The 12,946-nt window shown below is 45.5% G+C and overlaps 1 protein-coding gene across 1 annotated transcript; it reads left to right on the plus strand.

The window, feature by feature from the left end:
• The first annotated feature begins 1,252 nt into the window (after window positions 1-1,252).
• On the plus strand, window positions 1,253-12,710 carry LOC117155064 (uncharacterized). Its single transcript, XM_033330618.2, has 9 exons — window positions 1,253-1,541; window positions 1,901-2,118; window positions 2,196-2,622; window positions 2,986-3,190; window positions 3,287-3,517; window positions 4,456-4,642; window positions 10,929-11,014; window positions 11,082-11,306; window positions 11,412-12,710. Exons 1-9 carry the CDS (start codon window positions 1,480-1,482, stop codon window positions 12,063-12,065), a joined length of 2,295 nt encoding a protein of 764 aa, XP_033186509.2. The 5' UTR covers window positions 1,253-1,479; the 3' UTR covers window positions 12,066-12,710.
• The last annotated feature ends 236 nt before the right edge of the window (window positions 12,711-12,946 follow it).

Here is a 12,946-nt window from a genome sequence, read left to right on the forward strand (position 1 = left end):
TCTTCTTCGCTACCGTTCGTCTCTTACAATGGCTAATTATTTATGTTCAATAAGAATTTAGCTCTCCCTAGTGAAATCAATTATATTCACAGGTGGCAAATATTTCAAACATTTATCTCTACTATGGTACTATTCGCATGATTAATGACGAAGAATGGAATTTATTGTTACCTTGGTCGTTATCCTACCGTTATTATCTTTATGTGTCAAAAGAAGCTCACGAAAGGGAGCTTAACAGTCTTGTAAAAATGCTTCAGGTAATCAATCCGACCATTAAGATTAAAAGGACACATTCGTTACCTCCAAACGCGCCAAATTGCTTTGTTTGTATGAGGAAAATTATCATCTCAAGTTCGAACGTTAATCGCAAGTAAAATTAACGTTTGATTAGAGTTTCCTTCACAGACAAATTTATTTCGCGAGATAGAAACTTGTCCTTCGATAAACGGATTCATTTCCTTCGCTGGAAAATTTCTTCTATTCGACACGATTGCAAAATGTATAAAAAGCACTACGAAAAAGGATAATTCAGGAATCACGTAGAAATATGAGCTACCCGCATATGTCATCCATATAGTATTCTTATATTATTTGATATCATAACACGGTTAACAATATAAATAGCATGCTATTATTTCTAATTACTACTGCGAGTTGAAACTTACAGCTAGTATATGTGCACCGGGCAGACTTTCAAAATCGCTTGCCTTTTGTTTTTTGAATACAAAGCCTCGTCTGCGAAAACATTATTTTACATTTTTAATTTATTTTTTTCATGAGGAGTCATCTCTTCCGCGTTTGCACGACTAATTATCAGACACCCTGTATGAGTACTACTATGCTATTAATTCCAACGATGGTCCTTGAAAAGCGTCTGGCAGATTTGGAACTACGGGCGATCGTGATGTCGAGGCATTGTGTAAGTGAACTACAGATTTGGATGACGGAACATTGTTAACGATCCTCCGGCAAAGGCCTTCAACTCTCGGATGGTCCTTGGTCAGGTAAGTGTACCGATTTCGCGCTGTTTCCATAGGGGGCTCAATGCACTTTAATTGTCAGTAAGATTGATCACTAACGCCGTGATGTCCTTTTACGCGATGCGAAGGAGAAAAAAAGGAGAAAAGAAAAGACGGAAACGAGAAATCACCGAACAATACCCGGAGCAGATAACAGCACGAAGCGCTGACGAACACGTAGGTGGGGAACACGAGACACACGATGTGGAATAAATAGTGGCCTGAAATCGAGCGGAATTCAGTCGCACTGCTGTTGTACCATCGTCGTTGACGTTTATTCACGAAGACCTCTGACGAGTTCCTCGTGAAGTCATCTAGTCCCATCTGCAAGCAGGATAAAATCAATAAGTACCCGCTGGGTGATTTCACGCGGACATATTCTACGCGTCTCTTCCTTATCAAGCCCGCTAGTCGGTGCATTCGATTCATCTTTTCGGTTATCGTGATCGTAACAGAAAAGATGATGTTCCGAGTGCTGTTGATGCTAGCACCCGTACTTCGGATCGACGCATTTTTTCTCGGGTACTTGACACACGTGTTAATCGTTGAGATGCCTTGCAAACAGTCAACTTGCTCTCTTCCGCACCCTTCGTCTTAAATTTAGAGAAGCCGTACGTTCAGAGAACGATTAAAACTTATTCTCGGGAACACGTGTTGCGGCCTAGTGCTGCAACGGGCACGTTGCGTTTTTCCGTAGAAAATAAAAAAAAAAAAAGATCGGAGAGTAAAAAGGACAACGCGAATGTTGGCAAGCGCATCCTGTAACTCCTGAAATACCCATAAAGCGTTCAAGTTCAGGTCTGAAAATATCTTATCTAATTCGTGTCATTGGCCGCGCTTTCGAGACTCGATTTTCGCTAACACGTCGTTTCTCTTGTCAGTTTCATACCGACCAGCCCCAAAAACAACGAAACCGTAAGGGAGTTCAACGTTTACTGGAACGTGCCCACCTTTATGTGCCATAAGTACGGGCTTCACTTCGAAGAAGTATCGGAGAGATATGGCATTCTACAGAATTCGATGGATAACTTCCGCGGTGACGAGATCGCGATCCTTTACGACCCTGGAATGTTCCCGGCGTTGCTGACAGACCCGAACGGTAAAACAATACTCGCTCCTTATACCGTGAGACTATCGATGGATTGGAGAAAGGAAAGAACTTTGAACGTTATGCAGGAAAGGTAGTGACGAGAAACGGTGGTGTCCCGCAAGAAGGCAATCTCACCAAGCATCTCGAAGTATTTCGGGAGCACTTGATCAATCAGATACCAGACAAATCGTTTCACGGTGTGGGGGTGATCGATTTCGAAAGTTGGAGGCCAATCTTCCGACAGAATTGGGCTTCCCTCCAGCCTTATAAGAAACTCTCCATAGAGATAGTTCGTCGTGAGCATCCGTTCTGGGACAATCAGAGCGTCGAGCAGGAAGCGAAACGAAGATTCGAGAAATACGGGAAACTTTTCATGGAGGAGACACTGAAAGCTGCCAAACAGATCAGACCGTCCGCCAGTTGGGGATACTATGCTTACCCCTACTGCTACAATCTGACACCGAATCAACACAGTTCCCAGTGCGACAGCGCTACGATGCTGGAAAACGATAAGTATGTAATTAACAAAGTTGCTCTATTTCGATCGTGACCATCTTCAATGTCGTGACTCTCCTAGGTAATCCGTCGTACGACCGTATCGGTACCATTGTGCACGAATATCGCTCGCATTTATCGTACCGTCACGAATTTCATCAACCGATCGTGCGTTCTAGTTTTCGTGAAAAAAATTTCTTAGAGATTTAAGGTAACAAGATTATGAATCGGCCGTGGACGTTACAACACTCAGACTTTAAGTGGGTCAGTGTCAAGAATCGTGTTCTGATGAAAATTTAAACCGTCCTGAGGGAGTTACATCCGTCTTATCTAATCGTTCTCTCGATAAGTCCAACCAGACTCGTGTGCTTCTCCATTCAGAATGTCATGGCTGTTCGAGCTGGAAGACGTTCTCCTGCCGTCGGTGTACTTCAGACTGAGCCTAACGAGCAGTGAACGAGTCGGTCTCGTCGGAGGCCGTGTCAGAGAAGCCTTGAGAATAGCAAAACAAATGGCGATTAGGAAGAAGGTTCTCCCCTATTATTGGTACAAGTACCAAGATAAGAGGGATATGTATTTGAGCAAGGTGAGTCTTTTTACGTAAAAAACAATTTTCGGGTATTGAAGGATACGTCACTCGATAACAAATCGGTTGATCTTCGAAATGGATTTCTCTGTGCAGGACGATCTCGAAGCGACTCTACGAAAGATCATGGATCTCGGTGCCGACGGTCTCATCCTTTGGGGAAGCTCCGACGATATTAATACCAGGCAAAAGTGCGTAGAGTTCAAGGAATACGTAAACAACGAACTAGGGCCCATTGTAGATCGAATTAGACGAACCGCTCTTGGCTTGACTCAAAGCAACAGCACTCTTGTGGACAACAGAATCGATGTGAGCGTGGACCAAGTTTGACGTAGCACTTGGAATACCGATTCTCTTATAAAAGAGGCAAAATATTAGGAGAAATTGTAAAAAATCTTTAGTTTCTGTCGCTTACGTATATGGTTATCATACATGACATACGTAGGAGATCTGTTCGACCTTCGAAATAGAAAGATATCAAACACGAGACACCAAAGTGAAACCAAAGACTACTGGTTTAGACGATACTTGGAGATGTTGCGCGACGTATTCGAGCAGCGATCGAAATAAAATTCCTACGAAACTACCACTTTTTTCATTCTATCTCCGAAAAGTGGAAGTTCCCAACAAACGTGAGACGTACTGTTCCTCGTCGGATTCTTCTTTCATTTGTCAACCCTATGGTCTGTCACCAACGTCTCTGAAAGATCGAAACGAATTGGTTTTCGTCTAGTATCATCGTGAAGACGGCCGAATCGCTTCTCATAATCGGACAAACGAGGTAACAGCTAAACTGGCAATCAAAACTCGGGACGAGCACACTTTGGCACTAGCGTACGACAAGTTTTACTGGTTCGAGGTGTAAGGCCTCGGGCGATCTTGCTTTTTACAGTACACGCGACGTCGTTGTAGAGGTAGTCAAAGATCTCTCTTGCTTACCGTTGATTCCTCCCCTCTCCATCTCGTTCAGAGAATGATCCTTTCTCTTTCTGTTTCCACGAGAATACCTGGAGAAGCTGCGAGAACGAGAAAGAGAGAGAACGGAACGAGAACGGCGCGGAACCGAACGTACCGAGTAGAAGGAGGAGCTGAAGGAGACTCCGGTGGTGGTGGAGGTGGAGCAAGAGGAGGAGGAGAACGGAACACGAGAGATCGGCAGCACAGTTTCGTGTTCAGCTCAGCTCGGTTCGGCTCAACCTCATATCGGATCTCCGTGTTTCGAGGCAAACCGTTCTTCAAATTTGTCGCTACAGATCTTCCTCTGATCCGGTTGTTATCGCCGGCGGGGCAAGAACGGCGAAGTTCCGGCCGAGGAACGAGTGAAAAGTCGCGAGCAACAGACTATCGCACGGAGATCGTTCCCGTTTTCGAAACTGTCTGCCGATCCTTTTTCTGCTCTCGGCAAATTTCTAGAGTGGTGCGTAGTTCGCAACGTCGCTGACGTACACGGAGGTGAGTGACAGTTTCTTCAGAAAAGCCAAGGCTGCCGCCGTACGCTTGCTGGTGGCTCGAGATCGTTGCCAGAGTTGCCAGACTACGTGATGCGTGTGCTACGGGAATCCACGATATCGTAGATTCGATAACAATATCGAAATAGCAGCGAGATTTCGTACTTGGAATACTCTAGCTTTTTTCTGGCTCTCCATACTTTATCAGTGTTCCCTGGTGACGATCCCTTGACCTCATGTAGATGTTTTTTTCAAAGCAATTATAGACACCGATAGGTACCGATACTATAACAACGAACAACAGCGTATAACAGCGTATAAGGCGCGTACGATTCCTCGATTCACTCTGTCGCTATCTTTCTCTTGCGTCACGATCACCGGAAGGCAGATCCCTTTCCGGTGGTCTCCATTCGAAGTAAAGGAATGTTAACACCAGCTGAGAGAAGTTGCGATGATCACAGACTGTTCGAAAGTGGCCAAGGGACAGGGACTCCGGACTTAAATAGTTGAGAAACACCCTATCCAAAACGTTTTGCCCACTAATCCTAATACCAGACCCTATTCTCGAGTTAATGATAGCTCTTCTTAGACGCAACACTTAACTTCCAAGCTAAACTGTTGTGCGGTAGCCAACTCGCCATCGGGTCCTTTCTAATGAAGACCTTTTGCGACTGCCTCGACTTGCCACCGTGCAGTTAATTGGCTAATTCCCCAAAATCTCTGACAAAAATTTACCATCGATTTCTCGGCTTTCTCGATCGAAACATTCACGCGAGTTAATCTCGCAAACTAGATACATTTTTTGTTAGAAAATTTATAGCAAAGTTACGGTAGTCAAAAAAAAAAAAAAAAGAAAAAAAAGAAAAGAGAGAAAAGAAGAAAGGGAAAAGAAATTCGAAGGAGACACGATAATTCCTTGAACAAATTGTAGATACGTAAAATAAAGTCTATTATTGGACATGTTACTTCATTCCGTAAACATCGTAATATCATCAACCAGTCTCATTCTCTCAAGAATGGTCCACGCTTAATTACATCTTATGGTGCGCTTCTTTTTAAAACTACAGGTAGTCGAGGATCGCCGAAGCGAGCTTGGAACCGACAGTCGCTAATGCGACCATGTTCGCGCCTTTCGAGTAATTGGACACGAGAAAATGAACAGTGTATTACCTCTCGTTTAATTGGTATTCTCCAACCTATCGTTAAGTGGCACGATTATGTCTTCTCCAAAAAATTTCACTGGTTGGCCGTGACGGTTACACGCACGCGTTCACGCGTATCTCTTTCTACGTTCTTTTTTTAAAAATATTCCTCGGCTAGGCTTGTACAACACGTAGCGAGGTAAGAAAAATCGAAGGCTTCCTGGGGGTCCATGACACTTGATACCGATAGCTGCGAGGTCAGGCTGCAGAAGCGACCAAAAGTAGCTGTGTCATCTTTTAGTGGGTACGATGTCTGTAGCTCAGGTAACGGGTTATCGGTTGCCACAAAAGATCATTAAAGTAATGACATACAAATTGCCGCCTGTTTCGTGAGAGCAACATTCAAAGCCAGAAATTCGCCATATCTCTCGGAATAAAATCGGAGCTTTTCATTTTCTTTCCGATCTATGCCTTCTCCGCGAGAACGTTTCTTTTTTCCTAGAGAAGAAAGGTAAAAAGGGAGGAAATCGGATGAAAACGGAGCAAGATGACTCGCGATCGCTTTTTCGCATCTCTCGTCAGAAAACGGGAAAGAAGTAGGAAGAGAGAGCGAAAGAGGTAGTAGCGAGCAAGCTCGAGGAAGACGAAAGGGCCCGTTTTAAAGAGGCGAGCATTAAAAACAACAATGTCATTACATTTTAACGACCTGTTCTTGGGCTCTGCCCTCCCTTTTAAGAACGTTCGTTTGCAGGTATGTGGACCGCGCTCTCGTGGGGGCTACCACACCGAGAGAGAATTCTTAAGGCGGTACACACACTAGCTATTTCCTCTTTTTGCTGCCCCTCGGTGTTTTAGCGATTACGTTCATATCCGATTCTACTGTCGATCAATTTAAAAAATTACAATTCCATCGTTCCACGGAGCTTATAGTTAGGCGAAAAGCACAGGTGTATCATATTTCGTGCGCGTACCCTCCTAGTTTCGGCCGGTACAGTTCAGTCAGAGACACGTCTAAACTTAAACGCGGCAGACGTTGGCAACGATAATCAAGACTTTGAAAGCGTGAAACCGCTACGGGCGGTGTTGAAATTTTAGCGAGCTTAAAATTGCGATCTAATCAAGGTACGAAGAGGGTGCGAAAGCAGCTTAATCCGACACTGGTCGATGCACAGGGCCCCTTCCCCTTCGCTCGGGGCCCATTCCCCTTCTCGAGTCGATTTCTCCCCACGCACTCTGGGCACGCCGTGCAGCTCGCGAAGAATTAGTATGGGCGAAGTAACAAAAGCACGAGGAACAAGCACGGGGGGTGTGCGCGGCGAGTGGCGGAGAAGGAGGAAGAAAAAAAAGGAGCCGAGATGGCGCCACACGTCCAGCGTGTTTTCGGGGCTTCCTCCGGTGCTGTTGGCAAACTCCTCTTTTTCTTTTTCTTGCAGACCCTCCCCAGTTACCTTCTCGCTCCTTTTCGCCTGCCTTCCTCTGGTTCCCTCTCGCTTTTGGCGCGTTCTGCGTCCTCCCTCTCGTCGATTCCTCTTTTATTTTGCTCCCCTTCTGGACCCTCACCCTGCGGGCCCCCCTATTAGTTCGGCCACGGCACCGTATTGCGGAAAAAAGACGAGCAAAGGACGGTCGCAAAATGCGAAATTGGGCTAGACCAAATCGAAAGATAGGGATTTCTCATTAAAATGGAAGAACATATTGCGCTCCAAAATTATACGCTAATCTATCGCAATAATCAGGGCCGCGTACCGTTTTTCTTTCTCGGACCTTCTTTTTTCGAAGTCCGAGACCTTCGTCGATGCAAGATTTCACGGTACGAAACGATCATAGGCGTGCATATACCTTTCTCCGGTTGCGCTTCTCTCGTAGGAGAGGAATTCGAAAAATAAGAAACTCCTACTTCGTCTCTCTGTACCCACCAGTCATTCTTCCGCTTATGGGTATGCCTAGATGAAGCATGGTGAAGGTGATCGAGCTACGGAGTAGCTCTAGTCCTTTGATACCACCAGCGAGAACCTATACGTATTCACCGACGACTACCATTGGTCGAGCAACTTGAACCATTTTACTCCTAGTGTTTCTTCTTCCTTCCTTCGTACTGGCTGCGAATATTCCCCTTCTTCTCTTTTCTCTCGCGCCTAAGTACTGTGGCACATCGGCAAAGAGATCATGAAAGTATCTTGCGTGCCTCGGGCATCAGGGCCGTACAAACTTTGGTTCGATTACGCTTTACCTCTCATCCTTGTCTATTCTCCACTCGCATTCACATTTTTCTTAATAACGACAAATAGTTTGTTATTCGAAGAATAATCTGACGGAGAACGGCTCGAGCCGAACAATAAAATCCTACGGAGTGTTTAACGCCGATTCTCCACGCGTTCTCCGCTCGGCCCGCCCCAAGTCGTCGTTCAGGTTTGCCAAACATAATTCTTCTCTCGCCAAGGGAAAGTCCGAATGAAATATGAATTCCTATTAGAAGCTTCCTGGAAGTGCGGCACGTCGCGTCCGCGGGCCACTCGTTCTCGTAGGTGTTAAGCTCGAGTCGAACGGATTTAATCCTTGTGCTTTTTAAAAGGTCCCGCGAGAAGAAGCCAACGCCGACCGAACCAACAGATCTCGTCTGTAGCGTGCACAGATCGCGGCACCCTTTGTGCTTGGCCGCCTAGGCTCGGGGGCGCGTCAAATTTGGTTGAAAATCAAATTAATCTCGCGGCTGGGCGCAGGACCCTCTACCGTCTCTTTCTGTCGACTCTTTCGCTCGCTCTGCCTCGCCTCTGGCCAGCCTGTCTTCGTCCCTCGTTTCTCGACGACACGAGCAAATCGAAGGAACGGGACTGGGAGGAAGGTGGAGAAGGAGGTGGACCGGAGGTCCTCCATGCCACCGACACGGACCTAGAGGCGAGAAGAGAAGGTGGCGCAGCAACAAAGAGCTTTGGACTTCTGGCTGCGACCCGGCCAGGGCCGTATTTATCTCGATCCTCTTCCTCCAACGCCTCGTTATTTTTCACGTCGATCGTGCTAGCTCGTACTTCTTACTTGACTCGTCTCCTCTTAAGTTCTAGTAGTTTGAACTACAAGTTCGATGAAAATAATTGAAAGAAGAATATTTGCCATTGACAGCGTGTCTTAAGCGATAAATCAAAGGTAGATAAAAATTGATTTTTCGCCATTGTAGACATTTAACGCGGTCTGTCTGATAGAGGCACGAAGATACGTAATATGTAAAGACGACACAATATGTAAAGATAATTGTTTGGATAGAACAAAGTGTTGCTTGTTGTAAGCCGTCGGACTCGTCCGGATTAAGTAAGTACGTCCCTGTTGTATCCTACTCGGTCATTCAAATCACCGCTTGTGGAAATGAGATGGGCGGCCGAACCTTGTAGTCGCACACCTCCCCTCGTGGCCACGTACAGGGTGATTCAACAAGAATCAGCTGGGAGCTCTAATTTTTCGACTATCGTATCTTTAGGCCAATTTGCAGCAGGTGTTACGTTGCAAGAGGATCACCGATAACCTTTCAAATTTTATTTTCGACTATTCGATCGGGCTTGATAAGTCGAACCCTGCGATGCCGGCGCGATTCTTCGAAGTAGAAGCAGAAATAGTGGATTCGACCTAAGAAAGGAACGCTGGAAAAAAGAGGCTCGTCGAATGAAACGCTGGATAAGGAGGAAGCCCGCGGAAGAATAAGAAAAGGTCGAAAGATCGGTATTGAAATGCAACGGAGGGGAACGAAAAGTTGATCCTCTCCTGGAAATACCGGCGACCAATTGTTCGTAGAGGGACGAGATTCTTTCTGTTGTCAGGAATTCAACTCGCGAGTCCAACGACAAAGTAAATTCCTGAAGGACGGAGGATGCACGGTGGTGGGTTCCCTGATGCTCCGCGGTGAAACGGATCCGAGATTTTTCGAGGGCCAAAAAAGGGGCCGATCTCTCGTAATTGGGCCTGCACATCCTTTTACCTTGTCGTTCGTGCCACTTGTTCCCGTGGTGATCTCCGAAAGATCAAGAAAGATCGTACGATGAGATTGACGCTTTTTTTCTCGGTCGCCATCGATCCAGCCGGTCTACATATACACGTAATGCTCTTTCGTTCCTTTTACCACGCTGCTGCGGAATTATTGCTTCATTACCGATTGCTCCGTGGAAATAAAACAAGCTCGTGCAAGCTCGACTGGTCACGATAATTGAGACTGCGCTTCCTCCGCCACTGATTGCTTCCTGGTAAAGATTTTAAATCTACCCGGCTCTTTGTCGTTTCCTTCGCGTCTTTGCTTACTCTATTCGTGAAAATTGAAATTTTGATCGGGCCAACGACGATTCCTCTCCCAAATTTTCACAAACAACAAGAAACTTTTACCCTCTACGACCTGACCTCAAAAAATGTCTTATACCGGCGGAAGGAGCATATCCCGTATTCAAACCTCGTAGCTTAAATCCGCCGCTATTTATGGTCGAGATATCCACGAGAAAGTCTCGTTTTTCTCTCGATCCCGTCAGGCCACGGGGAATTCCGTTATCTTAAGATCTCGGTGACTTAAAACTCGAGCATCCCGCTCTCGACTGGAATCAAGGAATCGGCCTTAACGATTTATGAATGAACTCGCTGCCGCGATGTTCCGATGTGGCTTCTTTCCCGCTCTTTTTCTTTTCACTAACACCCCTGTTCCTCCTCCTAAAAAACCGCTCGGTAGCTCTCCCTGCGTTTACGATGCTCCCCGCGTGTAGCTTGTTTTAAACAAAATTCACGCGATGCGAAAATGAAGAAAAAGGAAGAATGGAGAAGCGGCACCACGACAAATCCCGGTGACGTAATTTCAGACGGTCGTCGAACCTGAGACCTCGGGAGAGGCACACCACGAGAGAAAGAGAGCCACGGACTTTCATTCATTCGGGGTGGGGACCAACGAATACGCGTTGTGCACACGTGCACACGATGCACGCCGCGCCTCGAATCGCAATCGCGAAATTCCTTCGTCTCTTCGGCTATCCATACTCGATTATGTTTGACGCGACAAATCAGAACGGAGAAAGTTCGGGCACACTTAGAAATTTGACTGCTCTTTACCTGGCCACTAATTTATTGGCAACGACCGTCCAGTCGGAAAGATTCGGATACCCTCTCTCTCTCCTTCTGTTGTTTCAGGGATCATGCGACCGACGTGTCATCTGACAGTGGTGATCGCGCTGTTCCTCCAGGCGGCCACCCTACACGCCCATCGCGAGCACAAGGTTCATCGATCTTTCACTCGATTTCCCTTTGATTTATTCCGTAGAGTGACGTTACTGGTTATTTAAGGTTCACAACATCGTACTGTACCCCGACAAGCACAGCTGGTGCAAGACGACTCCCATAAAGCAAGTCGTCACGTGGCCGCAATGCTCCTCACAGGAATTGGATAACAACGTTTGCGTGGGAGCTTGTTTCTCGTACATGGTGCCACACAGCGAACCTTCCGCTCCTGGTGACCTAATCAGACCTTACTGTGACTCTTGTCAGCCTTTGGACAGCGTTTGGCACACGGTAGGCGAATAAATGTATCAGCTGTTCGGAAGCCACATACATCGATCGACTGTATAAATTGCGAAGGTGTTTCGTTAAAATTGATTAGTTTATTTGATCGTTTAGGTTACGCTGGACTGCAAGGACGAGACGAACAATCCGATCACCATGCAGAAGAAAGTGCAAATTATCACCAATTGTTCCTGCAGCTCCTGTATGGAAACGTCTAGGATCAAGCCAGATTACAATACTCTGCTTCAACAATTAACCGTGGAGAACTTGGATAAGAATGTGAACGTCGTTCACGAAAAACCAGATCTCTTGGAAAACCCAAACTTGAACTCCTCCAAAAATACCACCAGAGATGGTGTTCAGGCTAACGAGAGATTCTTACAGCTCTTCAAGCAGCTCAAGGACTCCGAGAAGTTGGAGCAATCTGGGGCCAAGGAGCTGTTCTCGAAAATCGATGAGGACATCGACTTCGACAAACTGAGGGAGTTGTTGGACAAGTACGGCCAAGAGGAGGAGAAGCAGCACACTCATCAGCATCTGCATCAACATCAGCATCAATCGACTGGAAAGCAGCAGCAGCAACAACAGCAACAGCATCACTCGACGACGGTGCTTCATCGAGGACCTCATCATTCGATGGTTTTAGATCCCGACGTGAAAGAGAAGATCGACGTGGAACCGCACTATCTTCATCCAGCTGTTCCCGGTCAGGAAATCAGCTACCACGACAACGTATTAGTAGATAAGGATAAGAAGAAAGATTTCTGAGATTTAGAATGTATGTCTCGTGATGGCAACGCGTGTTTGGTCGAGTTTGAAACTTCGATCAAACAAAGTTGATAGAAACGTGTTTGGTATTAGCGAATGAGATCATATCTTCTCTATATTTGTTAAGATTCATTCGTGACCTAGTCCAGTCCGTAGTAAATTGTTCGATTCGATCTAGAAACTAGAGATTCGACTTATCTCGCGAACGATATATCTGTAAATAGGAAAATTCTACGTTCTTATTTCTTTCTTTTTTATATGTACTTTTTAGTAAGCAAAAGATGGATATCTTTTAAACTGTTACTCTTGAGAAGCTAGCTTGGAAACTTGGGTTCGATGTGAGAAATCTCGTCAGGGTTTAATCGTATTTAGGAAACGTTGTTGAGCAAAAGTTGACAATACGGAAACGAAGAAAAAGGGGAGAGAGAAATTCTAATATATATTTTAATTATTATTATATTAATTAACTATTTAATATACTCGCGCGCCTAATGATGGAATATACGTACGTTCGGAATTTTTAGCTCGTAATTAGCACAACTGGCAACCATTGTAGACGTCCAAAGGCGTTATATCTTGTTGATTGCTTTAAAAGTATACATTATATCCATTGTCTCGCAGAGAATAAACAAAGTCCGTACAACATTTTCCTGGTACTTCCCCGATCATTTTCCCGACGAATCGATTCTCCAATTTTCGAAGAAATAAAACAACAAATAAAATTCCTGCGAAACTAAAAGAAGAACGGTCGCGAATGAAAATAAAACGAATGAACAAGAAAAAGGAAACTCGTACGAGGCCCGACTTGGCAAGTCGTGCCATAGGTGCGCAAGAAAGAATGCAAATAAAGCAATTAATACCGCGTTCAGAACCACTAGAAA

Source organism: Bombus vancouverensis, chromosome 12 (assembly GCF_051014615.1).
Source record: "Bombus vancouverensis nearcticus chromosome 12, iyBomVanc1_principal, whole genome shotgun sequence".
In the NCBI taxonomy this organism is placed as follows: Eukaryota; Metazoa; Arthropoda; class Insecta; order Hymenoptera; family Apidae; genus Bombus; species Bombus vancouverensis.

What these genes read in the sequence shown, in the direction of transcription:
- LOC117155064 (XM_033330618.2), top strand. Translation starts at nt 1,480, where the DNA reads ATGATGTTCCGAGTGCTGTTGATGCTAGCACCCGTACTTCGGATCGAC. An exon ending in GGGATATGTATTTGAGCAAG is followed by an intron (nt 3,191 to 3,286) that starts GTGAGTCTTTTT and finishes TTCTCTGTGCAG; the next exon opens with GACGATCTCGAAGCGACTCT. An exon ending in ATGTGAGCGTGGACCAAGTT is followed by an intron (nt 3,518 to 4,455) that starts TGACGTAGCACT and finishes ATCTTCCTCTGA; the next exon opens with TCCGGTTGTTATCGCCGGCG.